This window comes from Trachinotus anak, unplaced genomic scaffold (genome assembly GCF_046630095.1).
Source record: "Trachinotus anak isolate AG129_WGS33_773 ecotype Australia unplaced genomic scaffold, CSIRO_AGI_Tana_v1 ptg000008l, whole genome shotgun sequence".
Lineage (NCBI taxonomy): Eukaryota > Metazoa > Chordata > Actinopteri > Carangiformes > Carangidae > Trachinotus > Trachinotus anak.
Genome location: NW_027273859.1, coordinates 3882699 through 3908489, shown reverse-complemented (window position 1 = coordinate 3908489; position 25791 = coordinate 3882699). Strand labels below are relative to the sequence as shown.

Here is a 25791-nt window from a genome sequence, read left to right as displayed (position 1 = left end):
CAGTTAATGTATAGAAGTGTAGAGAAGGGGGTTCAGGTGGGGTGGGGGTTGGGGGGGGTGACCTTTAGATCATCATGGGGGTAAACAACCAGCTTAATGACCAATCTTGATGATAAATCACTTCTAGTGTTAATCATGTGAACATGAGGAAATGCAGTTTGTTTTGCTGTTTCACTTAAAATAACCGCCTGTTGCCACTGGATACACTGAGAGTTTTCCAAATCAATCACACAAAACGACAAGCTAAATCACAGCAAATGAGTTTGTCACTGCAAGCGAACCCATTCACACAGTACAGAGTCATTTTGTCCATTGTTAATATAAAACATATTGACCTCACATGGAACGAACCTGGGCTCAATGGAAAGCACACAGGTGTCATTATGATGCTGGTAACTGTCTGAGTTATGATTTAATGTTTCATTCTTTTTTTTGTTACCTTGGCATTGAGGCCACTTTCCACCAGGTAGATACAAATATGCTCTATTTAGGCAACTGAGCATCACAGTGGTCCCATGTAATTATCTTACACTTATCTTACTGTTGTATCTCATCTGAATTGAGACAGGGGGTCAGTGGGTGGAAACTGCTCCCATTGAAATCCTGATTGACATAAAACCCATGAATTAGCCCTTGTTATTTATAAACCCGGTAAAGTGATTGCAATGCTAGATGGCAACATTACAGCATGACAGTATACTTTTCTTCTTTTTATACTGTGACTAGTCTTTTCTTGTGTTTACTTTGTTTACAACAGTAAAGATTTGTCCTGCAAACATAAACGTGGAAACACAAAAAGAATGGAGCCATTCAGAAAAAGACGACTGAGGAAAGGCCAACATCATGTCTAAGCCCAGCTAAGATCTTGACGGGCTGCACTGGACTTGACACGTGTGGGCCTGCAGCTCTCACCTCCCATTTGCTGTCCTGGGTTCTCCTCTTGAGCTGGATGTTCCAGTTCTCGGCATCCACCTCAGCGCAGTGAGCGATAGTCATGGCCACTGGGCAGAAGAGGTCCAGGCCTGGAGGACCGTACGTCACCTCTGGGCCCAGGAGGATTTCACAGCCTTCCAGTGTTTGGACACTAAACACACCATGACACACACACACACACACATACACACACACACACACAGGGGCACATGGGGAGAATGAGACACACTGTAGGTTGAAATCTTGCAGAGAAAAGACACAGCCTGTTTTGACATGTGGAGACATGTCAGCAGAATGACTCTGTAATCCTGTAATTGTACCATTTTTTATTACAGGTAGGAGTTATCTGTCCTTATTTTAAGCATCTTTGCAATAAATTTCTATGCTGCAAGACTGAAAGGTGAAATGCTTTAGCCAGTTCTGGACCTGATGATCCATAATCTGTGACAAAAATAAACTCTCACTCAAACAGAAAGGTGAAACAGCTCTGTTACATTGCATCTGGTGTTGAACATTGCAGCATTATACTTGCTGTATGCAACTGAATATAACTTTCCATATCCAGCGATCTCTATTCATTAACTCAGAGCCAGTAGATGTGCTTAACATTGCTCTTTGAGACTCTGCTGCTGCATGACAAACAACAAACTAATGAGCGGAGCTTGAAAAGAGGTGGGCCGTAAACAAAACACGCCTGCAGGCTCGTACTTCCAGGTCCGCCCTCCTGTTAGTACCGATGTTGTGGACCCTTGCTCCTCAAGTTCAAGTTATTGCTAAACAGCCGTGCTGCTGGAATCTGTTCCAGCACAGGTGAAAAAGTCACCGTGGTTTGCCAGCGAGTTGGAGTGTGCTCATTAAAAGCAGCTTACAGCAACAAGGTCCTGGCTGTGGATGGTGGCAGCAGTGAGTTTTTAGAAAAAAGGGCAGGCAGGTTCATGACACGAGAGAGAGCGACGCCTTCAGAAAGCTTTTTGAGCTCGTTACAGTCATCACAGATCTGAAAGGGTTGATTTGTTAAGATTTCCTCCCTTGAAACACAAATGATTTAAGGACACACTGGAGGAAGCAGCTTTCACGTTTTTATATGAAACAAAGACACGAATGAAGAGCAGCGCATCATGGTGTTCTAGTGGATTAGTCACACAATCTGATGTTAAAGAGAGCCTACATATTACGGAATAATTCTAGTTTTTAGGTCAAACTTTTTATTTTCTTTAACAGTTGTGATAGCACTGAATCACCAAAGAAATGGCTGAGATCTGGAAATGCAGCGACTTTGCTATGTAGAAGTTCAGAAAGGCACAGGATCCAACAGGCTGTAAACAGGCCAACAGTTTAATAGGATCATCTAAACCACTTTAATGGAGACAGTAGCACTGTATAAAAACCCCAAAACCCTGTAATTCATTTCAGTGAGACCGCTGAGTTGCAGAGAGTTGCTGAAGAAAACAAATGTTTGGTTTTACAGATACAGTCTGTATTTTTCTTTCATAATAAATAAAGTTGTGTTATATATATATGTTATATATATATATATATATATATATATATATATATATATATATATATATATATATATGTTTTTACTTTTCTTTCTTTACTTGATGGGTTGGCATAAAATTTTTGAGCAGATTTTCATTGTCCCCCGAGGTTGAATCCTAATAACTATTCCTCTAGGACCACTGTTAGATCAAACTTTTACATTGTCCAGTACTAATATGAATTTGCGTTCATGACCAAAGACCTGTAAGACTAATGAGATTCATACACAGTGGCACTTTACATTTAGTGCTAAATTCAAGCGTTAGTGAGTTCAGCCTGTATGGCTTTGGACTGAAAGCAGGAGGTGAGCACCTCCGAAATGTTGATAAAAATCTCTTGCAAAGAAAAACACACAACTACAGTGATAACGGTAAAGTCCAAGCTGTAGCAGGAAAAAAAAAGTGTCTGTAAAAAGTGGTGGACCTTAATGGTCCTCTCCAGATATATTTGAAACTATGTAACAATACTGTGATTACTATGACATGTGAAAAAGCAGTGCGTATCAAGGAGGTTAGCGGAGGAAACATCAGAGAGACTCAGCAGCACGTTTGAGGCTCAGTCAGACCCAGACTCAGGAGTTTGTTGAGGAGTGAGGAGTCTGTTACTGAATGTACCAAAATTGGCCATTAGTAGACATATCAGCACAGTCAGCATAGTTAACGTTTTTCATTTGATTATGTTGTTTGTTAGCTTGTGACTGGCAGTGGCTGACTGTAAGTGGTTATGCTAATGCAACCCGACAAGGTTTTGGGTTTATTTTACCAATCCCCCGTCCCCGCAAGTTGAGGGGATAGGTTCCTTAGGTATGTTCCATATGAAACCCTGACTGTCTGAATCCATTTTTATGAGATTGTCATTGGTTCATTGCTTAATTTGCTCATGACATGTCTTGTATTAAAGGAAAAACACCAGATGGACATGTTAACAAGTTTAAAAACTTGATTTTCATCATGATCTTTAAGGACACACACTTTGGGTAAAAATGTTACCCTTTGCCTTCATTTCTCTTCTAGTAAATTTTGCTGTACTGGAGGTTGGTTCATGAGTCTTTGACTGTTCACTTTTCTTGCCTCATGGGTGTCTATTTAATTATGTTGACATATTCCCAGATCTGAAAGCCATAGCTACAAAATTAGACACATTTCAATAGACCAGAATTAACCTTCAGTGTACAATACATTTTAATTTGCATGAATACCTCTATCCACATTCTCAATGCTAATAAAAGCCAATACCACATATTACCACATCCCAGTCTCCCAATCACTTCAACCCCCTGGTGTTAAGAGTCTGCCTTTGCAGACTTTTCTATAGAAAAAGAAAAAGTTGACTCATGTCGCCGTGCAGCTCACTGAGTACAACATCACATCAACACCACAGCAGTTAGAGGTTTGTCTCCCACTGAGAGCAGCCATGTAAAGATTGCATGCTCTCATTGTGTAGCTTTGGGATAAAAGTGTTGCTTTAAATGGCATATGATTTACCACACAACAACTGTTTATTTGCAGTGCAATCATTCATACAGACTTAATTATCTTAACAGCCTCAAAAATTATACTTCAAATTTATTTCTTTATTTTTGAAACCCACCTACAACTTCGGGAAACTTTTCCATAAAGAAACGTGATCTTCTCAACAGTAGCTTATCTGAATGAAAGGCTGCTTCTGTTTCTTGGCACACCTTCACAGTAAATCCTCTTCCTGGTTGCGACATGCACTCCAGAACTCCCAAATACTGTCTCAACATCTGACCAACAGAGGGTGGGTGGGGGTACTCGTTGTCTCTGACTATCAGGCCTTGCAGGTACCATCACAATTCACAACGATCTCACCCTCTTCCCTATGTCTCAGCTCACAGTCAGTTTTTCTGTTGTCAACAGCAGCCCTGCTCTTGACTGGTCCTGAGAGAGCTCTCGATCCCTCGGACAACAGTGGTGAGCGCTGATCACACATTTAATGCAAAGTATAGGCAAGGAGCAGATTACCTGCTCCTTAAGTAACCTGCAGCTCAGGCCCCAGAGTCCGGCGGCAAACCTTAGAGAAGCGACAGAGTCTAGCAGTCTCTTTTCTGAATTCCACTTGTCATCACGATGAAGGCCCTATACAGCGGCTTCTTAAGCCCCTGGATGAGGTGCATTATTTAAAGTGAGCGATGACTCATTGCTCAGGGACCTGGGAAGCCATGCAATGTGGCAGATTGGGCCGGGAGGAGACGGGGAGCTTAATAAATGCACACATTAGCATGCTTCATTAGCTTCACCTTTATTTGCTTGTAGTCTCCCACCTGTTTGTCCCACTGTGCTTTTATCCATTTTTAAGTTGACGCAGACACCTTATGTGGCGTGCGGATACATAAATCAAAGAGGCATCTAGAGGTGAAGCCTCGTGCATCGATGCAATATCAGCAAAGACATGCACTTTTAACTCTCCTACTGTCATTGTCCATAACATCTCTCTTCTGCTGCTGTCTCCTTTTCGCTGCTAAAGTCTTTACTGCAAAGCATTCATCAAAACAACTTCAGCAATCAACGAGTGACAAATTGCTTGACTGAAAGAACAGCTCTGTAAAAGATTAACAAATATGATCCCCCATCTGTTAAAAAAACATAACAAGACACAGTGCCTTGATTTATAATACCACCTTAATGACTATTCTAACATTGATGCCGCTTCATTTCTAGCCCTAAAGGCTTGGTGAACCACATCCAACTTGACTGGGAAAATGAGTGTAACCAACAAGGCTAATCAACTGAAACAACTCACCATGCTATCAGGTCACAGAGTCATACTCAGATAATAAAAAAATATCTTAATATTCAGTATTTTGCTTGCTTTTGTACAGCTATGATTCTTGAATCATATCCAGTATACATATAGAATACGTTATAGTCACTGTCAACCTGTGGCTCCTATTAGACAACTATGTGATTATATAGACTTGTGGTTCAACTGCTGTTTCAAAGCCTTCTCCATCCTGACTGCAACACAATCATCGGTGTATACATATTGTAGTGTGTACGCACTATACACTGAGCTTGCCATTGCGACTCATCAGGCGCATTGTTATTGGTAATGAGTTCATCAAAGGAACCTGAACACCGTAGAGTCAATTGTTCACCCTCCAGTGTCTGTTCTACTTGTTTGGATAAAGTCAATAAAGCACAGAGATGTGTGTGTATGGATGTTAGCTGAATCATGGGTCTATTTCAGCAGAGAATGGAAAAGAAGATGACCGTGTTGAAAATCAATGTTCAGTTTACTTTTTATCCTTTCAAAAACAAACTGTAAATTTTCATGTTTTTATGGGCCTAGCTGATATTTCCTTCAAAATAAAGGACTAATGTCTTAAAAATGTCATTAATACTGGTTTTATTTTGAAGATATTGTTGATTTTAGTCCTGGGGCTTTAGGGACAGGCAATGTTACTGTGTAATGTTGTCGTGTGTCTATACTTTAATGTAAGATACATCAACATATTTCAAGTTTTCTATAAAATATGAAATATTCATAGTCCTCAGAGAATGACTTCTAATGATTTTGGTGATCCTTTGGCCAAAATTGATTGGCCGTAGCGCATCACAATCTATTGAGCCACAATCACCCGTCACAATTCTGGATGCCCTATAAGCTTTTCTTTAGCATCACCATCAGTCCAAAATGTAAAGGTCTGGCAAAACAAAGCAAAACATAGTGCTTGAATTTCCGTGTTGTGGATGGTGACTTTTAATTTTCATGTCTAGGATGAATGCTAATGTTTTTACAGGGAAAAACATCTAGATGATAGTAATGTGTGTTTTCTATTCTATGGATTAGTCAGAGATATATTTTTTGTGGTTAACAGTGCAATCCTTCGTCCATGTTATATTATTCTCCTGCTTCTGTTAAAATAAGATGCTAAAGGGATGACTTATAATATACATATAATCACATTTGTCAAAATACTGGTGTATGCATCTATTATGCCATAAATTCTACAATGACAGTTGTTATTAAAATACAGACCAAGTCTCAGATAATAGGATAGCAATGTCATACTCACCAATTGTATAGTAGATACAAGTTATCATATAGGTATATTATGAAGGCTGGTGCTTTTATTTTGAAGGAGTAACACCAATAGGAGGTGGGTCCAAACAAAATGGGTCCAAACGAAGGAAAATGTCAGATTTTTTTTTTTTTTGAACCTGGCTGATAAGGGCACATGGTCTGTCAGCATTTTGTTTTTAAACTGAGTAACATTATAACACTTTTCAGTTTGAAAATGAGTATGTGTAAGCTAGCAAGAGTGTGATATTAGCACTGTGCACCGCAATTCTGTCGTACTTGACCAGCAGTTTATATTCTGTGGTTCAGTTAAGGTTGCTGATTTTGAGAAATGCAGTCATTAAAATGTGTTTTCAGTAAATGCAGTATAGATGGTGAAAAATACTCAAATTAATTACATTAAAGCTACAGTACATATGTGATTTTGCATCAAATACTTTCCTATAGTCAAATGTTCATTTAAATATGCTGACTTTCAGCATTCTATCAGAGATTTATCATTCAATTAAAAAGAGTTGAAAAGCATTAATTAATCAATTAATTGTCTGAGGTTTTTTGGACAAGATCTTAGAACTGTGGAGTGATTCTAAGGCTGCACTGATATATGGAAGTGACAGAATAATAATATTTGTGTGTGTTTTTCATCTCAACTGTTATGTTGTGTTCACAGTGTGTTCATGGAGCTTCAGTAAAATGCATTTGCTTATCAATAAAGCTTTTTTGAGCCCTTCAGTTAAAGAGTTAGACCATCCTTCAGCTAGGGATGCTTCAAACAAACATACGGATTTCAATCACAAATTAATTCAAATATCTCCTACTTTGCCCTTTTTTTCACTGTTAAGCTACCGACAATGGAAATGTTTCACATTAAAAACCTACCAGGTGAGTATGATATGTTGTTGTTGTTGTTGTTGTTGACCCTGTTAAATAAAGGGTTCTTTTAGTTAAATAAAAGTCAAGGCCACTGAATTACAATTTTCAATTTTCTGTGTTTGGAATAACTCATTAACATTAATCTGTAGTTACCACAGTAAAATTCTGATTGTGACTAATACAGTTTCAGCCAGTCTGCCTTAAGTACTTCTTGGCTATTACATTTCAGTTATATACTGGGAATAGAATCATGTAAAAACTAAGCCTGAAACAGTACACCCTATAAGCCACACACTACAGTATATAACAGACAGGGGGAATACCATTGTCCTCATCATACTGTAGATGGATGACTTCTTGTACCTCTGGAGCAGTGAAACATTTCAGATCAAGATAGATCTCAGTTTGAAGTTTGACAGCATTTGCTTCTAAAGTGTAATGTCACCTGGGCAGGGACATGGGGTTGTGAGCTCTGGACTCAAACCTGGACTGAGTGTTTCGTCCATCCAGAGATCTGTGCTGTGAGATCTATGGACCATGAGACCTGCAGCTTAGAGCAGGAGCTGCCATGACTCGCCATCCAGAAAAACAGATCAGCTGGGTTAGCCACTGTGGGCAGCCTGACTAGAGGGCCAGGCATCCAAGCAGGCAGCCATGTCACACCTATGCACTGGTGCACTTCTGCTGACAAGCATGTATATTAGATTATCATTTGAGCCCCCAAACTCTATAAAACTGATCCTGCAATGCACTGTGCAGCTTTTTCTTCCGACTTCCGAAGCTAAACCGAACCAGGACCGCCTAGACAACAATAAATAATGTTCAACTGGGTCTCCTTCATGGAGCACACATATGGAAACTAGTTTCATCATTAAAAGCTCTTTTCCTACCGGGACAAAGTTGCTTCTGCCTCAATAGGTTGAGGGATTTATCTTACAATACAAAGAGCTCATAAAACCTCAGTGGCAGGGGGAATAGGCCTGACCTAAGCAAAACTGTGCCTTCAAAAGATTTAGATGAGCCTTTGAAAAGCTTCAAGAACACATCTTAAAAAAAAAGAAGCTTTAATGGAACTCTATCAGGGTGTGGAGAAGTAGGTTGGACATGGATTGGGGCTGGACACTGCAGCGAGAAATAAAGGATACGATTCTCTGCGTGTCCTCTTGCCTGCTGGGATGTAGACAGTGATTGACAGCTGGCGAGATGACAAGCACAACAGACCACAGGCAGAAACACGGGTGTATACAGTAAACATCTCTCAGCTCACACAGAGCGACGGAAAAAAATAAGTAGTTGAAAGCACGGCTGTGGTCAGAACCAAATACTGTCAGGGAGGAGCCTGAAAATTTTTTATTGTGTTTCAAAGGTAGATAAACCAGTGGGAGAAACCAGACACTTTATGCTTGCAAGTAGGAATCTATAACAGGAGACGAAGACAGCTCTACACCTTCTTGTAAAGATTTATAAAGATAGAATATACAGGCACTATGCATTTCAACAACACTGCAGAAAGGGAATTTGTTCTTAGTGATTCATGGATATTTATCGGCTGTTGCATATTGTAACCCTGTTGAAAAGAAAGAAGAGCTGCTCGTCTTTGAGGTCAGTGTAACATGTATCTTAATTCTTCAGAAGGAAAATGGCTTTTGCTTGCTTTAAAAAAAATGATCTCAAATAAAAGAAATGACATGACAGGTGAAACTCACTCTTTCTTGCACTGTTTGCATCGTATTATTTCAGTGCCCCTGTCAAGGTGATCTCCAACGTGTCTTTTTTTTTACCATTAATGTGTGAATTTTGAAGGGTCTCTTTGCTTTGCAGAGCGGTGCAAATAAACAGTGGCCCTTCAGAAAAAACTGAAAACCCTCGTGGCTGTCCGTGAGGAAGAATGTGCCCCCCCCCCCCCCCCCCCGGAGAGAGGCTCAGTCCATCCAAGGGTCATTACCTAGCTGTGATCAGAATACATAATGTGCAAGATGAAAGGCCTCGGGAGATGTTTGAGCCTTCTATTCCGCTGTGCATGTCCATCAGTGCACCACGCTCCGTTCATCACTGCATTCATCATCGTTTAAACAAGCTTCCCGGGTCGTGACTCTCTCCCAGAGCACCACATTGTTGACACCGAGTGGAGTACATAACTACATATTGACTCTCGGCAGAGGAGTGAGGACAAAAAAGAGATTGGAGGATTGGAGGTTTGACTTTGCTTCCTACTCGTCAGTTGGCTAAATGAAGGACTCTATTGCAGAGGCCCCCCTGGGTCGCATGGCGTGAACTTGAGTTTCTTCCCGCAGCAGCTGGGACATCAAAGCCCAGACTACCACCTGTGAGGGGCTTCTGGAAATGAACACCCATATCGTGACACCTAGAGGACTCCTATGGAGAGTAGGAGATAGGCTGCAGTGCTTGCTGGGCCCATCTGTCACGCAGCCAGCCGGTAAACACAGAGATGCGGGGATGGCCACGGGGAGGGTCACACACATCTACCCTCTGTATGTCTGCCTGCATTACTGCCCAGTACATGTATTTATCTGTTTCTCTGTTGAAAGGATAATATTGATGATGACCGCAATGAAACTGTCCAACAGTTCATGTTCTTTACCAATATTTTATTGCTAAAACTACTGTAACACTAATAACAATACTAATACTAGGACTGGGCAATTCACTGAAAGTATCAAAACCAACATTTAGAAATACTTTCCCCAGTGTGCGTGTTCATGAACTGTCTCCTAAAAAAGTACTAGCCCATATTCAGTCACATGCCTCCGCCCCGTCAAACTAATATTACTCCAACTTCACACAAAGTGAATCTCGTGATATGATGACACGAGAGCTGCTGGCCCCCATCTTAGTTGTGGCAAATACGAAGAGTGCAAGGGTAAAAGCAGACTGATACCTGCCAGGCTTTCATTAATCATAATAAAAGTTAAAGTAATAGTAATAATAATACTACTTCAGGCAACAATTAAAAACTAAATAATCAAAGTTATTCAAATGTTATTCTTTCAGGATATCATGGTTACACATTAGCTACGTTTGCATTCTTTATATATGTAAGCAAACACAATTTAGCAGACAACTAACAACTACTTGCATTACCAACTAACCTTATATTGATTTTTATTAATGATTTATTTTAAAATAATTCTAAAATGATAAGGCTGAAGATATTGTGTAATTTCCTTATTGTCTACAAATCCAAAACCAACAAACCAGCAATGACAGTATCCTATTAACAAGTATGTGTGTTTCCGAAGTCTGATACATTTGTGAGCTCTTTGAAAAGATTCAAGACCAATCAATAAGAACCAATGAACTTGGGGTTGACTGCCACTGACTGAGTAATTTGTCAGACAAAGATATTCATTTAACAATGGAAGAGCTCAACTATGTAATAATATTGTGTCTTTAATGTGCAGTCACACACAGGACAATATCTGAGAGGAAGCAGCTTTGAGATAATTGTTTTTACGACTGTCAGTTTGTTGCTGGGAATCCAAAACTTTTTCAGATCCAGGTCTTTGCATCCAGATCATGTTAGTTCTTTAAGCCAGTTACAGGATTTGTACTTTTTACATCATATTAGATCTGTCAGTCATTCTGTCCATCTGAGATTGAAGCTAAACCCACTGATGTTATACATTTTTACTTATAGGTGACTAAAATGATAAATGTTTTATAAAAATAGTCAAAGGTTAAATTTTTTTTTGGTATACTAATAAACAACTAATCATAATGGAAGTATAAAGGATAAATAATAGTATAATGGTATAAATAAATGCAGAAATAAAATAATTAAATACATAAATAAATGCAAAATAAATACATTTTGGAAATGAAAAATGCTATTTGTGCATTTTTACATTTATTTATGCATTTCTAACTTCTATTTATTAAAAGTAAAACAAATATAATAAATACAGAAATAAATAAATAGACGTAGAAATCCCTAAAAAGAAAAATAAAAAAATGTAACAATACAGAGGTTTTACCATAATACATTTTTTTTCTTCATACAAAAGCGCTGCATGAGGAGTATAAAAGAAAAAGCTTGAACAAGGAACAAGTTTAAATAACAGGCTGTAAAGACACTGACAATACATCCTCTAATTTATCTTTGAAGTATGAAAAACTTTTTATTTCATACTTGGTGGAAAGAAAAAGTGAAGAAAAACAGAAGCTCAATAAACCAAACACAGCACAGACAACAAACAAAACATTTCTTTGACATCAGTGTGCTTAAATCTAATTCCCTGGTAATTAAGCCGCCAATGATAGAGCATATTAAACTTGTAACTTCATAATCTGCATTAGCAGGACTTCTGAGACAACCAAGGATCACTGTAATGGACGTAACAGTGGATAGGGGATAATTAGAGAGGAAGAGGACGGTGAGGACACAGGATGGAGAGTCGAAGGACATGGACGGTAGGATGGAGAGAGACTTGACAGACAGGCAGATGTTTGAAATGATATTTGGGTAAACTCTGACCTCACCTTGCCTCTCCCTGATTGATCACCATGTACATCTCCCAGGACATATTTTCAGCCACAGCTCCATGAGGCACCAGCAGGCTGACCCCTGGAAAACACACACAAATATGTCAACAGCAGCAACTCCAGCAGCCCGGCAGCGCGGGCAAAATAAGGGCTTTACAGCGTGTTGTACATGGAGGGGTTATGGGAATATTTACGTGAGCTTCATTTTTACTTGAATGAGCTGTGGGATATATACATATATATATATATATATATATATATATATGTATATATATAATTAAGTGAGCCAAACAAGTGTCTAAATAAATATGAAATTTAATTTAATTTAATTTAATGAAATTATAATGAAACACTTACTTTAGCACATGGAAACACTGATCGTGTATCAGGGATATATCACAGAGTGAGGGAGGATGGAGCTAAAACATTTAAACAGGATGTGGACTATGGGCTCTGCTAACAGCAATGTTTGTTTAAGCTCAGGTATGTACATCACTCTGAAGGTTTGTCATTGCCTTCTGAAACCATTACAAATGATTAATATTAGCTGGAAGGATCTAGTATGTATTGGCACAACTTTGTTCAGGTTTCACAACTTTCATTGACTGTGGGTAGAAATCACAATGTGAACAGCAGCCTTTGGGGTGGGCAGTTTAACAAATACACTTGATGTATTGTGCGTGCTCCACGTGGGATGCAGTAAATGACTATATCATGAACAATGAGTACAAATTGTCACGTAATTGTTTTAAGCCGCTGGAATCAAATTCGCTTTGGTGTTTTGCTTCTCTCGTTCTTTCCTATAGCTCTCACAGACTACACCCCCCACCCACCCATCCAGAAACCTTTAATGGGTGCGCGTGTATGACACAGGTGAAGCACCAAGGAGAGTTTATAGGTGTTCAACAAAGAAACAGCACTGGGTTAAATGTCTCAGTATTGTTGAATGCACTTTTTTTTGTCATTTGTCAACTTTAACTTGGGTGTGATTTCCCCCCTTTTTGCACGAAAATGTTTTCTTCCAGTAGAAACCCACGGCTTGCATTGAACACTTCCATTAGGAGAAACAAGCTGCATATTCAGAATTGATGCAGAATGAAAGGCACATACAAAAATACAGAAGAAAAACAGAAACATGCTGCAGGAAATCAAAACAAATACATTAGAAGGAAACACGCAGCAAATACAGAAACAACGCAAAAACCAAAACGTACAAACCTGCAAAACAAATGCAACAGAAAAATGCTGCATATCCACCCAACACAACGGAGGTGCTCCAGGCCTCTAGGGTAGCGCTATGTGGAACAGCTTGAGCATAAGCCCGAACTTCCTGCAGCACATTTCCTGTGTTGTATTTGTTTTGCATTTTCATATGTGTTTTTCAATCTGTGTTGTTTCTGAATTTGCAACGGCTGACTGTATGAAATTGTTAGACTGCACATTCATAAAGTGCTTCAGAGGAGATTTCAAAATACTGAGACATATATCATGTATGGTGATTATTTATAGGCCATGTCTCCTATATTGCCCAGTTTGGTTAACTTAACTCAGGTTTACATTTTAAAAACTCACAAACTAACCTAAGTTCTATTAACTCACACTTTTTAAGGCAGCAGGGGAACTTAGGTTTCTAAGCTGAGCAAACTTTTAGGACTTAGAAGTATCGGTCAAAATCTGAAACAACCAAATCAATCCTAGTTCAAGCTTCACCTGTTCAGTCTGAATAGGAGGAAACGGGTACAGAAAATAGATGGAAAAAAGATGGATGAGTCAACAATCTGAATGTGAATTATGATGTAAACACCTTCTGTCTGAATTAGGCTCTGAACTGGAAGAGTTAAAACAATCTTTGTATTTATTCAGATCTTGCGGGCAGCAACATTTACTAAACTTCTGATTATACAACATCATTGAAGAGGCAAGTGGAGATTTTTTTTATTTTTATTTTTTTACAGCGTGTCAACAGAGCAACACTGCCCCACCACTATTCATCAGCACTGCCTGACACTATTCATCTGCTGCTGTGTGAATGGCAAAGCATTCACAGTGAAGAGCAGAGAGCTTATAAAAGGCCTGCTTTACAAATAAAAGGTTCAGAGGAGCCGAGTGGGAGATGACAGATAAAGACAGTGTTTGGCAGCCGTATGGAGAGTGAACATTTTGTAATACCTCAGCCATCTTTGAAATGCACATTTTTAACCAGTGTTTTTATTAAATAAACACGCTGTGTCACATGTTAGTGGAAACTGCTCTAATGGAACCTTTCCCCCTGCATATCTACACACAGTAAATAATGGAAATAACGATTGCCAGTCAGCAGAGTCAAAGACGACTGATATTTCTTGTGCAGTATTAAAGTGAGACTCTGCTGATTGGAGAGGAAAAGATCTGTTTAAAAGGCAGAACTATTCAGCCTGAAAACAGTATACAGTATAAAACCATTGGCAGGCGCATGTATCACGTCAGCTGCCTACAGTTTGTATTTTGTGCTTGTGACGTATGTGCACAAGCACAAAATAAAGATCAAACAAACAAAACACAGTGGGGACCTGCTCATTACAACAATGCTCCATAATGCTACAGATGGTCAACAACTTAACAGTGCACCTTAAGAAGCACATTCGCCAATTCAGCAACACACATGGAAATGTACTGAAAATATAAAAAAAAAAAAAAAAGCTACTACAGAAGAGTGTGAATTTGACCAGCACAGAATCGGACATCTGAGACTTATCATAGCTGATCACACTGAAAACCATCCTTTTCTGATTAGCAGCTGATCGATCACTCCACCTCCACTGACAATATAAAACTGTAAGGATCAACAACACCACAAACTGCAGCCTCCAGAATAATCATACAAGTTGAGTGCAGCTTGTCAACTTCATCAGAAATTCTTCTGCACTCGGTGTGGTTTTTTCAGAATATTGGTATTTCCTCAGGTTTTCCACTGTGCATCACGTTTCCTCATGCTGTGTGATGTGTTGTCAGATTGGCATTTCACAATTTGCTGTGTTTAACTTTAGCATTTATTTCCTTTTTTTTTATATGACATATGTGTTGTCTTGGTGATTAAGCTCTTTTCTTCATGTGCTTGTATTTCTCTTTGTATCTTGGCCACACAACTCACTTAGAAACACTTTGTTCAGTAGAAAGTAGTTCCACTTAAAAATGTTCAATGTGAGTTCTGTGGATTATCCGGAGTAATCAGGACATCGCTTTTTTTCCCAATTCCGTGAACACCTCTACTGATTCCATTCATCTTTTTGTCTTGAGGGCTACACTAACTGTCTTCATGCTAAGTTACTATCAGAGGTGATCAAAGAAATATTTTCCGTGTTTCCAAGACTCAATGTAAAAGTCAAACGTAACTATTTCGGTCCCATACCACAAAGGTGACAAGAAAGCTGCAGTAATCTGCAGTGAAGTGCAGCGTGCAGCTGGCTGTTCAGTCTAATGAATAGCCGTCAGCGCAGACAGGCTTGTGTGAGTGCTGCACTTGACAGCAGCGACTCCTCCACTCAGACCCTCAGCCTGAAAGATGACCGCAGGAGGCTGATTTCACTTCACCCCTCCACGCAGCCTGAGGGCCACCGCTAAATGCACGAGGACCACAGAAGAGGGCTGAAAGTGCAACTGTTCAAACGGACTGTTGACCTCAAGACAACTGTGACGGTCCATGCAAACTCCTCCAGTCGCTCCATTTGTGTTGGCGGGACACGATGACTGCGTGACCCCTGTTTGCCTGAGAGGGCCTGCAAGGATGTGGAGGAATAACAAATAGCTACCTACCTTGGCAATGGCACTGATGGATCAGCAACAGCTTACGTGTTAATAGCTGTGATAAACTGTAGTAAGAGGCCGATTTCTTAGTGGGGGTGCAAACCATGACTGATTTACACCATTAATACTTTTGCTTACTTTTGACTTATTTTTCCTTATCTTTTCTCACTTAAGGCCACATTCAGCTTGCTTTCAGTTATATATAAAGGCTTCGTAGCAAAAATACATGATACTAAAACACAGCAACACAGAATTCTGGGGATTGTTGGAGGGGCTGGGGCAGGATTACTAGAACCAAACTTTTGTCTATTTTTTTTTTTAAAGTATATTCATTTGTATTTCTTTGACACGTTTATGCAACATGTACAGTAAATGTGTGTTGCACAGGATATGCAGTTATGTCTTATCGTACTGATTTATGTTCTTACTACTGCACTGCACAACCTCTGCGCACACTATTAACTATGCGCTTGGTTTGCACTGAGAAGCATACATCATTGGTATGAATATGACCTACAGCAGAGCAGAAGAAGATATTCTGGCCTATGGTCTGTTACATTTATGTGCCAAGAGGAAAAAAAAGGGGTTACCAAAAAATAAAACATGTTCAACTTTTTATCATTGTTGATTTCCTTCTCTTCTGCTTCTAACTTAACACTTTGATATTTCCTCTACAGACATGTCCTTCCACAGGAAACTGACCCCTGACACGAAGCTGTGCTTTTAGCTTTGAAATAGCTCCTCTGAGTTCACAGAAAACTGGAACCTTCGAGATTAAAAGAAACACTTGTTTGTACCAGTTTGCCTTGATGACCGACTTGTTCTAACTGTACAAACTTATCTAAATATCTTGATGCAGTGCCAGGACCTGTTACTCTTTACTGATCTGTCTCAGAGGTTAAGAACATTTTCTAAGACTGTTTCCACTCTCAATTTTTTAAAAGCATTTCCCATTGGAACACTCGAGACCAAACCTATGCATACTGACTGCTCAGTACCCTTTAAAGTAGCATGCCTTATTAAACTGTCTGTAAGCTGTGCTGCATATTATAAGACATGAATTGTCTTATGAAGCATTACTGGCTGGAAGTCAGTTCTTGGGTTCTGGCTGATACAAAACTAAAAGTTTTTGGTTCCTCTTTTAGTTGTTGGATGCTCTCAGCTTTGTGCAGTCGGGCAGGAGGGTTGTTAATCTACAATCACCTGATTGTCTTCACTTACACTGCTTTAGGTGACAACCTCTTAGGAGGATGGATTTTACAATGATCTCAGCCTTAAAATGGAAAACAAGGCCCAGATCACTGTCTGAGTTTTACTGAAAATATCAATTATTGGTGCTAATATATAATCAAGAATCACAATTTTCTCAGGAGACACAAAAGTTTCAGAGTTAATCCATGTGAAATGTTCAAAATTGTTTACAAAACATTGGGATATATATTTGAGAAACCCCAGACGAAGCTGAATGCTTAATCTATCTGTCAGAAGAATAGATAAAGCCAAAAACAACTTTTATTCTCTCAATGTGAGGCCCGGAGCTCTGGGAGGCACCATAGGGTGCCTTGCCAAGTCTTTATTCTAAGTGCAATCAGCATTTTAGATTAAAAAAAATAGAAAAGCTGTGAATCTTTCTCCCAGAACTCAATTTCATGTTGTAATCTATACTTAGTTTTTTTCATTTTATAGTTTTATGACTGTACTGTGTTTGACGCCCTGCTGTGGTCCTTTTAACATATTTGTTTTCTATATTAAATCTGTTTGTGCTTTGTGTTTTTGTGTTTTTTGGAGCTAAGCTTTCACTTTGGAAGAAAACAACAACAAAGCTGCATTTTGTTTTATTCTCATCATCCACTTCCTAGAAGCCACTGATTTGGCTCTGTTCTTAGGTACCACATTCACCGCACCTTGTTTTTCATGTGCTGACAAAACAAACAATGAACAACGGCAGAGCGGCCACAAGCAGTGGAAGTGGAGAAGAATTCAGATGTTAGTTGTCTTGAGAGACTCTGGGGAATCTGCAGCTAATGTTGAAAAGTGCTGGTTTATGATGGCGACTGTAATCAGAAGTTACTGCCTCTAATTAGGGAAAACTAAAATGTGTGAGCTGCTTTCCATTGCCAAGATTGAAACAGTGCTTTTTCTATTAACAAACTAAGTGGGTGCTTTTATCTACTTCCTGTGAAACTCACCAGTGTTTGGCACCACCAGTCGCCCTCCGGGGTGGCCGAACACACCCGTGGTCCTCAGCTGCTCCTTGCCGGTGCTGAAGGGCCCGTTGAGGGTGAGCAAGCCCTTCTTGCGTCTGTCCATGGTGCTGCAGTAGTCCCGGCTCAGGTCCCGGGGGAAGGTCTCAGCGGGGGCTTTGGCGTGGAACTCTGCACGCTCCGCCACACCTAGTGAAACCATAAAGGAGCTCTGAACTTTGACCTTGATGTCTGGCAGGGGGTCAAAGAGCTCTTTGTCTGTGCTGTCCTGGAAGCAGAGGGGAGTACTGTATGTCCGTCCCACTGTTAAGTCAGGCTGCATCGTGGAGTTGAGAAGCAGTGGGTTGCCTACAGAGATGGAGAGATAGCACAACCACACAGTCATCTGAAAGTCCTGCTCCTTTGGGACTCGCATTATGTGGGGAACTTGTTTAATTAATGAATCAAAGCCCAACCTCTGTATTTCCTGAACAGCACTCACATGGGATAATGAAATTCACTGGTGTCCTAGATACAACTAAATAAGGTCAAGAATGTGTTGTTCTTTTTTTATTTTGGTTATTTCTTGTTTTAGCAAAGCAAAAGTAGAAATTTTAAAAGGTTTAGAAGCTGAAAATTGTGTCGACAATTTGATCAGTTTTCACAACAGGAAGAAGATGAAAGAAGAAAGAAAATGTGCCATTCAGTTTTTTGCACGGCTTAAATATAACCAGGGGATTTCTGTCTGCAGCACAATACAGTACATAACATTCAACAGAGTTTTTATTTTACAAAAAGCAGATATGTCAGATTTGAGATCAAAATCACCTTTAATCTCCAGAAGTTATTCAAATTCCTGGATGTTCCCAGGTAACATTAATCCAGTCCAAACCAGGTTCAAGACACACATCTCTGAGCTGCTTCTACTGCAATTTCCTGCAGCTGACCGGCGATGCTCCAGCACCAATTAAAACAACATGTCCGGGCAGGCGATCAGTGCATCAGGGGTAAGGGAGTGCAACCTGGACAGAAGGTCCAGGGCTCGGAGCCACAGTCAGTGCGTTAGATTTAATTACCAAGCACACACACAGTGTGATCTCCATAATCCATCTGCTGGACTCAGCTCCTCTGGACAGCGAGTCGTCCTCCTGAAGGACAGGAGGAAGGGCCAGGAGGGGTCTAGGTTACTGCTCTGTAAATGAGGGGAGTCCTTCAGCTTCCAGTGTGGACCCAACAGTCCGTGGAGGGGGGCCTTCATCTGTGGCTATTAGATGTGACGATGCTGCCAAACGGAGCGCGGCGTGCGCCGCATTGATCTGGCAGGCTCAGATGTGCCGTGCCCCTGGAAGAGCCATGCCAAGATAACGGCGAAGTCACCGAGTCCTTGCTGCCCAGCTGTTGCCTGGCGAGGGGTGCTAGGCGGGAGGCTAATGTTGGTTTATTTTTAGGGAAATCGTTAATTACTGGAGGCATGATTTGTGATGAGCATTTAGGGGTGTGTTCGTTTGACTTGTTCTTCAAAAACTCAACTTTGCCTGTTCTTTCTGTCTCCCCATCAGAATTATTGTCATATTAAAATATGGAAGAGAACATAGATTTATTCCCATTTAACGCTGCTCAAATGCAAAGTGAATCACAGTGAGCAGGGCTCTGACTAATCATTGCTTTATCATGGGTTAATCTGTTAATCTACGACCGTTTCACTACAGATGTTCAATGTGCAAACATCATACAGTGCAAGGAGCAAAAGTGACTTGTTAAAATCCTACTTTTAAACACAAAGTCCTGTCCTTTCATGGAAAGTGCACTGCACTAAGTCACATATTCAGTCCTCTAACAACTCTTACCCAGCTTTCTATGTGACGGACAGACTTAATTTGATGCGGATCTTCCTTTTGTGTGCTCTGTCAGATTTTGAGGCCAACATCAGGAGACAGCGTTTCTTGTTAGGAGTGTTGCAAATCCAAAACTCTGTTGTGAAAATTCAGCCAAAGTCTGAAGTTTTCCAGAGTCGTTGGTGACGTCTTCAAATGTCTCATTTTGTCTAACCAACCCAAAGATATTCAGTTCACAGTTACAATATTTAAAACAGAGGGAAACTGGGAATTCTCCCTTTTTAGAAACTGGTTCCAGAAATTCGTTTGGCCTTTTTGCTTGATAAATGATCTCAATGACTAATCAATGAATCTTCTGTCTATCAAACAAACAAACCTATTATTCAACCATCATATCATTTCAATTCCAGCCAGTATGTAGGTATGTAGCTTTCATTTCAGTATTCAAGATTACTGTTGTTGCAGGGATTGGACCTGTGACTTTTGTAATCCTGCACATGTACTCTATCCTCGCGGTCACCATGCTCCATGATTGCACCTGCATTATAAATGATACAGAGCATGAGCAGATGTGATACACAATAGCATTTCCAGGTAATTGCTAGAGAGATAATGTTCCGTAAAAAAATACATGCTCAGTGAGAAATGAAAAGATGCATTTTTTCATTCCTTAACAGTCTAACAGTGACGGCGTAACCAGAGGCGACTCTGCTGATATTCCAGCTCTCGGTCAGAGCTGCAGCCCGGTGGACATTACCCCTTCTGCTGCTGACATTCGATCACTGCTAAATTTTCTCCACTCCGGTCGAGTGGAGAATGATCTGATTATCGCTTGAGTGTGCATCTTTAAGAATGGCGCGGCGAAAATGGAATGGCAGTGGTGAGATGAGAGAAGTTAATGAAATGTACCTCAGGTTGAATACCTTGAGGGATAGGTTTGGAATTGGGCCTCTGATTAAAAATCACTCAGAGGGAGAAGTAATGCAGAGAGACAGGGTCAGGTCCAAAGACTCATTCAGCACTCTGCCTTACAGCCGCTCCGCCAGCAGAGAGCCATCCGAAAGCATTTAAGAACTTCTTGAAGTCTTTAAGGTTTTTTCTCTTTCTGGTGATTATTAGGCATGAAAAAGCCACTGATTTGCAATTAAACACACACTTTAGAGGCCCCCCCCCCCCAAGAGGAAGCAATAATTTCCTGCTATGTTTTGTGAAATGGCCAGTAAAATGTTAACAATGCAGTCACAACAGAGGTAGGCTGATATAAAACGCCTCACCAACGCCAAAACAAACTGGGGCTGCCATAAGAAGAGAGAGGAGGAAGTGTTCTTCATTTCATGGGGAGCCTCGGCCGGCTGATAGAGAGGAAAATGGAAAGGAGTGATTGTGGCCGGTGGAGGGCACAGCAGGCAGGCTGCAGGGAGACGTGGCCTATTTAAATAGGATTGATGACCTGCTGAATGGAGACCCAGCTCATACCACCTCCCAGCCCCCCGTTTTCCTCACATCCTTCCAATCCACGTGATGAGGGGTGGGACTTGAGCGACTCCCCAGGCCTTGGAGGAGCCGGGGGCGCAGTGTGGGCTCCAGCAGGGCTTCTCACGGCGTTGTCACCACAGCAGCGAGGATGGATCACCCCTCGCCACGATGGCTATCACTTGCGGTAACCCAGAAGTGTCAGTGACAGTAATATGAATGCCTGTCGCGAGGCTGGCCGGGACAGCCACAGTCACATAACCAACAGAAGTTATTGCTGTGCACAACAAAAATTGAATTGATGTTCACTGTTCCATACCCCTCACATTTATCCATCAATGGCTTAGGCCAGTGTAATCTGATGGAGGAGATTGGTTGCCTGACAGTCAAATGTGTGGTCCGCAGGGAAGGGGGGGCAGCGCAGCAGCGGTGTCTATCACAGATTGATTATCTCCTTCTTCACAATAACAGAAGAGCAGGTCTGTCAAAATAGAAGGACAGATCCTTTCACTGATTATGGAGGTATAAATCCTAGGCAAATAGGGAGGCTGCAAGCCATGCTGCCCAATGTAAACAAATGCCATCAATCACCGGGGCGGCGCTGTCGCAGAGGTCTTTGATGATGCTGGCTCTTGGCCTTGTGGATGTCGGTATGTGTCAGCGTGGAGTCGATGGCACTCTTTCTTACCTTGTCTGGTGGTCTTGAAGTTGAAAGACTGGAAACCCCCTGTGAGCGCGGAGGAGTCAATGACATCAACTCCGTACTCGCTGTGGTTCTTCCTGTACAGCATAACAGCCACTACGAGGATCGCCACGGCGATGATGCCGGCTCCCAGACCCGAGTATAGTGCTATGTCGTTGGAGCTGTCCATACCTGGAACACACAAGGCACATGGAAAAGGAGAGTTACTGTAAAATCTCATATAGATGTTTGTATTCAAGTAATGTCTAGGTCTCACATAAAGTAGGAGCTGAGATGAATAAATAAATATGTCTTGCTAAAAAAAGCTGGATTTAAAATAGAAAAAAAATGAAAGGAGCTAGAATTACCTGAAGCCTAACAACAGGTCACATGGTAACATTTAGAATAATGTCCACAACAACTAAACACAATTCCTACAAAGATAAACAAGTCGTACTCTTTGTTGTACTCCTCATCAATATCAAAGTCTGTTCACAAGTGCTGGGGAGCACTAATGCATATAACACAGTTGTATAAAATGCTTTTTGGCTACACAGGAAGCTGCAAAAACTGCCTCATGTGATGTCACTTGAGTCGCTGTTGGTTGGGGATGAAGACAACAAGTATGGTTTAAAAAAAAAAAAAAAAGGGCAATATCTCTGATTCTGCAGTATGGATTTTGATCATTTTTGAGTATTCCTTCAAACTATCATCTCCACAACTCAAAACTTCGTCACATCTTTTCACATTAAAAGCCTGCCGGTAAAGGGAAAGTTTATAGACTTATTGTGAAAATTCTGGACACGGTTTTGAGCTTCATTCATTGAGTTGAGCTTAACACTGTTTGAAGTGAAACGTCTGTCATGACTCTTGCTGTACTGATGGAGCTGGTGCTGTGGAAATGTACATTTTACTGAATCCATCAAGACCACAGCTAAACATGGAGGAAGTTAAGTTTGTAGGAAATGAAAACCGCTGTCATGTCTCTGATATCAGCACAAATAAAGGCCTGGTTCTATCTGAATAAGTAAAGGCTCCGGCCACTATTTGAGAGTGCACATGAATGTGACAGTGTGACAGTATGTAAATATGTTCTTCTGAGATTCCTCCAGCAACTGGGTCAATTCTTTTTGACAGTGATGAAGGCAGCTTTGCCGAAAAAGTTTAAAAAAAGTTTTTTTTGTGCCACATGAAAGAGTCTTGTGTTTGTTGTATTAATAAAGACCTCTACACAGTGAGGAGGAGATGGGAGGAAATCAGTGAAGACAGTGCCGTTATTATGGAGACAGTCAAGGACAAACACATGCAAGAGTTACAATGTGTTACACTGGCTCCAGCGTGGAAATGAAACGAGAAGGATGGAAAGTGGTGAGATGGAGCAGACCATCTGTCTTATCTCTCTATGCTACATTATGCACCACAGATAGGAATAAATGAGCATGTCCAGCCGTTACTCTAAACTGTTACATATCACACCCAAGCTGCTAACATGGAGGGTGATTAGCCTAACTGCCTTTAGACCCACCAGTCTATATCCAATAGCTATGATGGATATCTCACAGCGAAGGCAATTAGGGGCCTGTGCGGTGTAGGCAGTGGTCACCAGTTGTTGCGTGGGCCAATCCGAGGCAAATTCATTCACAGAGTTCCTACCGGGGCGATCGCTCGACAGATATCAATTTAATGCACCCCCTGTTCAATCATGCAAGGTTTCCTTAAAGCTGGAAAGAACACAGTAGGCATGACTTTTACTCTAATGCGACAGGCTAATGAAACCACTCAACCTAGCACCTGACAATCCCTTAGCCAGACTAACTCTGGTGAGTGATTGAAAGCCACCACAGGAATGTGAGGACAGCACCGTAAATTGGTCAAATTAGCTCGTTTGCAGTGATTACAACCCATTAATCCTTCACAACATAGCACATGTTCACATGTCACAGCCAATACATCTCCTGGCTCAAAGTAAAAACACAGCTGTGATGTCACGGTTGCCATAAGAGTCAGGCACTGAATAATGACATGAATGCAAATGTGCACTTGCTGGGTTAAAGCAGGAGTTGATCAGATCAAGGTGAACTAACTGTTGGTAATTCATGATGTTTCTTTTTCCTGAGTGCGTATTGAGAGAATGCAAATGACCGTCGCTCCTTTTGCTGCTAACTTTGAATGTTGAATATATATCATCTCTTGCCCACAGTATTCAGGGCATTACACATTAGTGGCAGGTGGGGACTGGGAGTTGAAGATGAAAGAAATTCACAGAGGAAGACTCACTTTGAGGTTTAACGTCATGTAGCAGCTTTCGATCTGCAAAGACAGAGAGATAGAATGAGACAAAGAGGAGAGAAAGTGGTGATTAAAGTCCGAGCCTATGTGAAGTGACTAACAAGTGTGGTCTCAGACCCAAAATCCTGAGTAGAGAGAAGCTCTTCTTCTGCTGACTGCGCTCATGGATGATATACACACTATCTGATAATGGCCAGGCAGGCATCATTACTGACTGCTGTCCCAGTATCACCATAGATAAAGGTGGTGAGGTGCAAACTGCTCAGACTGCTTGGAAATGCCTGAGTGGGCTCATCATCTCCAAACACAAGTCCAAAAACCAAGTCTGATTTATTTCAGAAGTCCAAAGTCACACTTTTTCTTTCATGTATTTAGAATTTCTCCAAATGTGTATTATGGAGAATTATGAAGAATAAATAAATGATAAATCACAGACTTCTATAAAAAAACAACAACAATGAAACGATGCAGTTGCATGTTGTGCAGAATTTCTACCATTTCAAGCCAATTAATTATAATTAAAAATGAACAATGTAACTTGGCTACTTTTATATAAAATATAGCTCAGGTGACATTACTCAGTAATTGAAAGTGGTCGTGGTTATACACCAACACGTACTGTATAAGGGCTCAAATAAGCCTGTAAAGTGATGTTCACAAATAATTCCAAAGTGTGTAGTTGTAAATCAGCCTTGTTAACCTGTAAAATAAATCTGCACGATAAATTAAAGTTTGTTTATTTGTACAAAGGATTTGTATTTGTAACAAAAATAAATAGATAAATAAATAGAGATGCACCTGTTGTGATTTGAAAACCCTTCAAAACACAATTCTGATATAAAAGATGATCATTCGTCCCTGTGCTGCAGTCATTATTCATACTGGTGCTCACACCAGTAAGTAAGACATTCAAATTTTAAAGTCATTGCATGTGCATGACCCAAACAGTGCAATGACATTTCATTCCAAACCTGGAGCATCATTCAGGAGTGAATGTCTGCACTTCTTACCCTGTGACAGATTCAGGGTGACACACAATATGTCAAGTGAGCAGCACAGGAGAAAGAGCGCTGACATTATCATGCACTGGGCATCTGTGTCAATCCACAGTGTGATTTCTTTCCAACCCACACCTCCTGTTCAAACATGCTTGTGATAGTTTACCGTGAGTGTATACACAGGATGATGATGAGAATGATAGGAAAATGATGAGAATGATGATGATGCCCAGCAGGGAGAGAGGCCTTACTCTGGGTACACAGTCCATCTGTGCAGTTCTCAGTGGCCTCGCTGTTCCCTTCACACATCTTGCCTCGGTGTCTGGGTGCAGGGGAGTTGCATTCCCGACTCCGCTGCCTCTCGCACTGGCTGCTACATATGGTCCATTCGCTCCACTCGTCCCAGCCTCCGTCAACTGCAGCGTGAGGATATACACATGTGTGGACACACAGATTAACAGATATACTGCATGTTCAGGTTCAGAGGCAGTTCAACATTTTCAGATACACGCTATTTGCTTATTTTTCTTATTTGAAAATGTGCTGTGTAATCCTCCCACACTTTAATGTGGACATGATTAGCCTAGCTTAGCAGGCTAAAACTGGAGACAGGTAACAGGCTATATTCCCCCAAATTCTTATTTTTGCATTTT

General features: G+C 40.7%; 1 protein-coding gene across 2 annotated transcripts in view; it reads right to left on the bottom strand.

Moving 5' to 3' along the window:
• unc5db (unc-5 netrin receptor Db) overlaps positions 1-25791 on the bottom strand; it is a 197097-nt gene that overhangs the window by 30355 nt on the left and 140951 nt on the right. The window contains exons 7-12 of one of the 2 annotated variants that reach the window (XM_071481933.1): positions 25390-25554; positions 24129-24161; positions 21858-22043; positions 17868-18230; positions 11893-11977; positions 913-1084 (exon numbers count right to left, since the gene is read on the bottom strand). In XM_071481933.1, coding sequence (XP_071338034.1) covers positions 913-1084; positions 11893-11977; positions 17868-18230; positions 21858-22043; positions 24129-24161; positions 25390-25554 — 1004 coding nt within the window. The remainder of the gene's footprint in view (positions 1-912; positions 1085-11892; positions 11978-17867; positions 18231-21857; positions 22044-24128; positions 24162-25389; positions 25555-25791) is intronic. The other variant, XM_071481934.1, reaches the window with a different exon arrangement.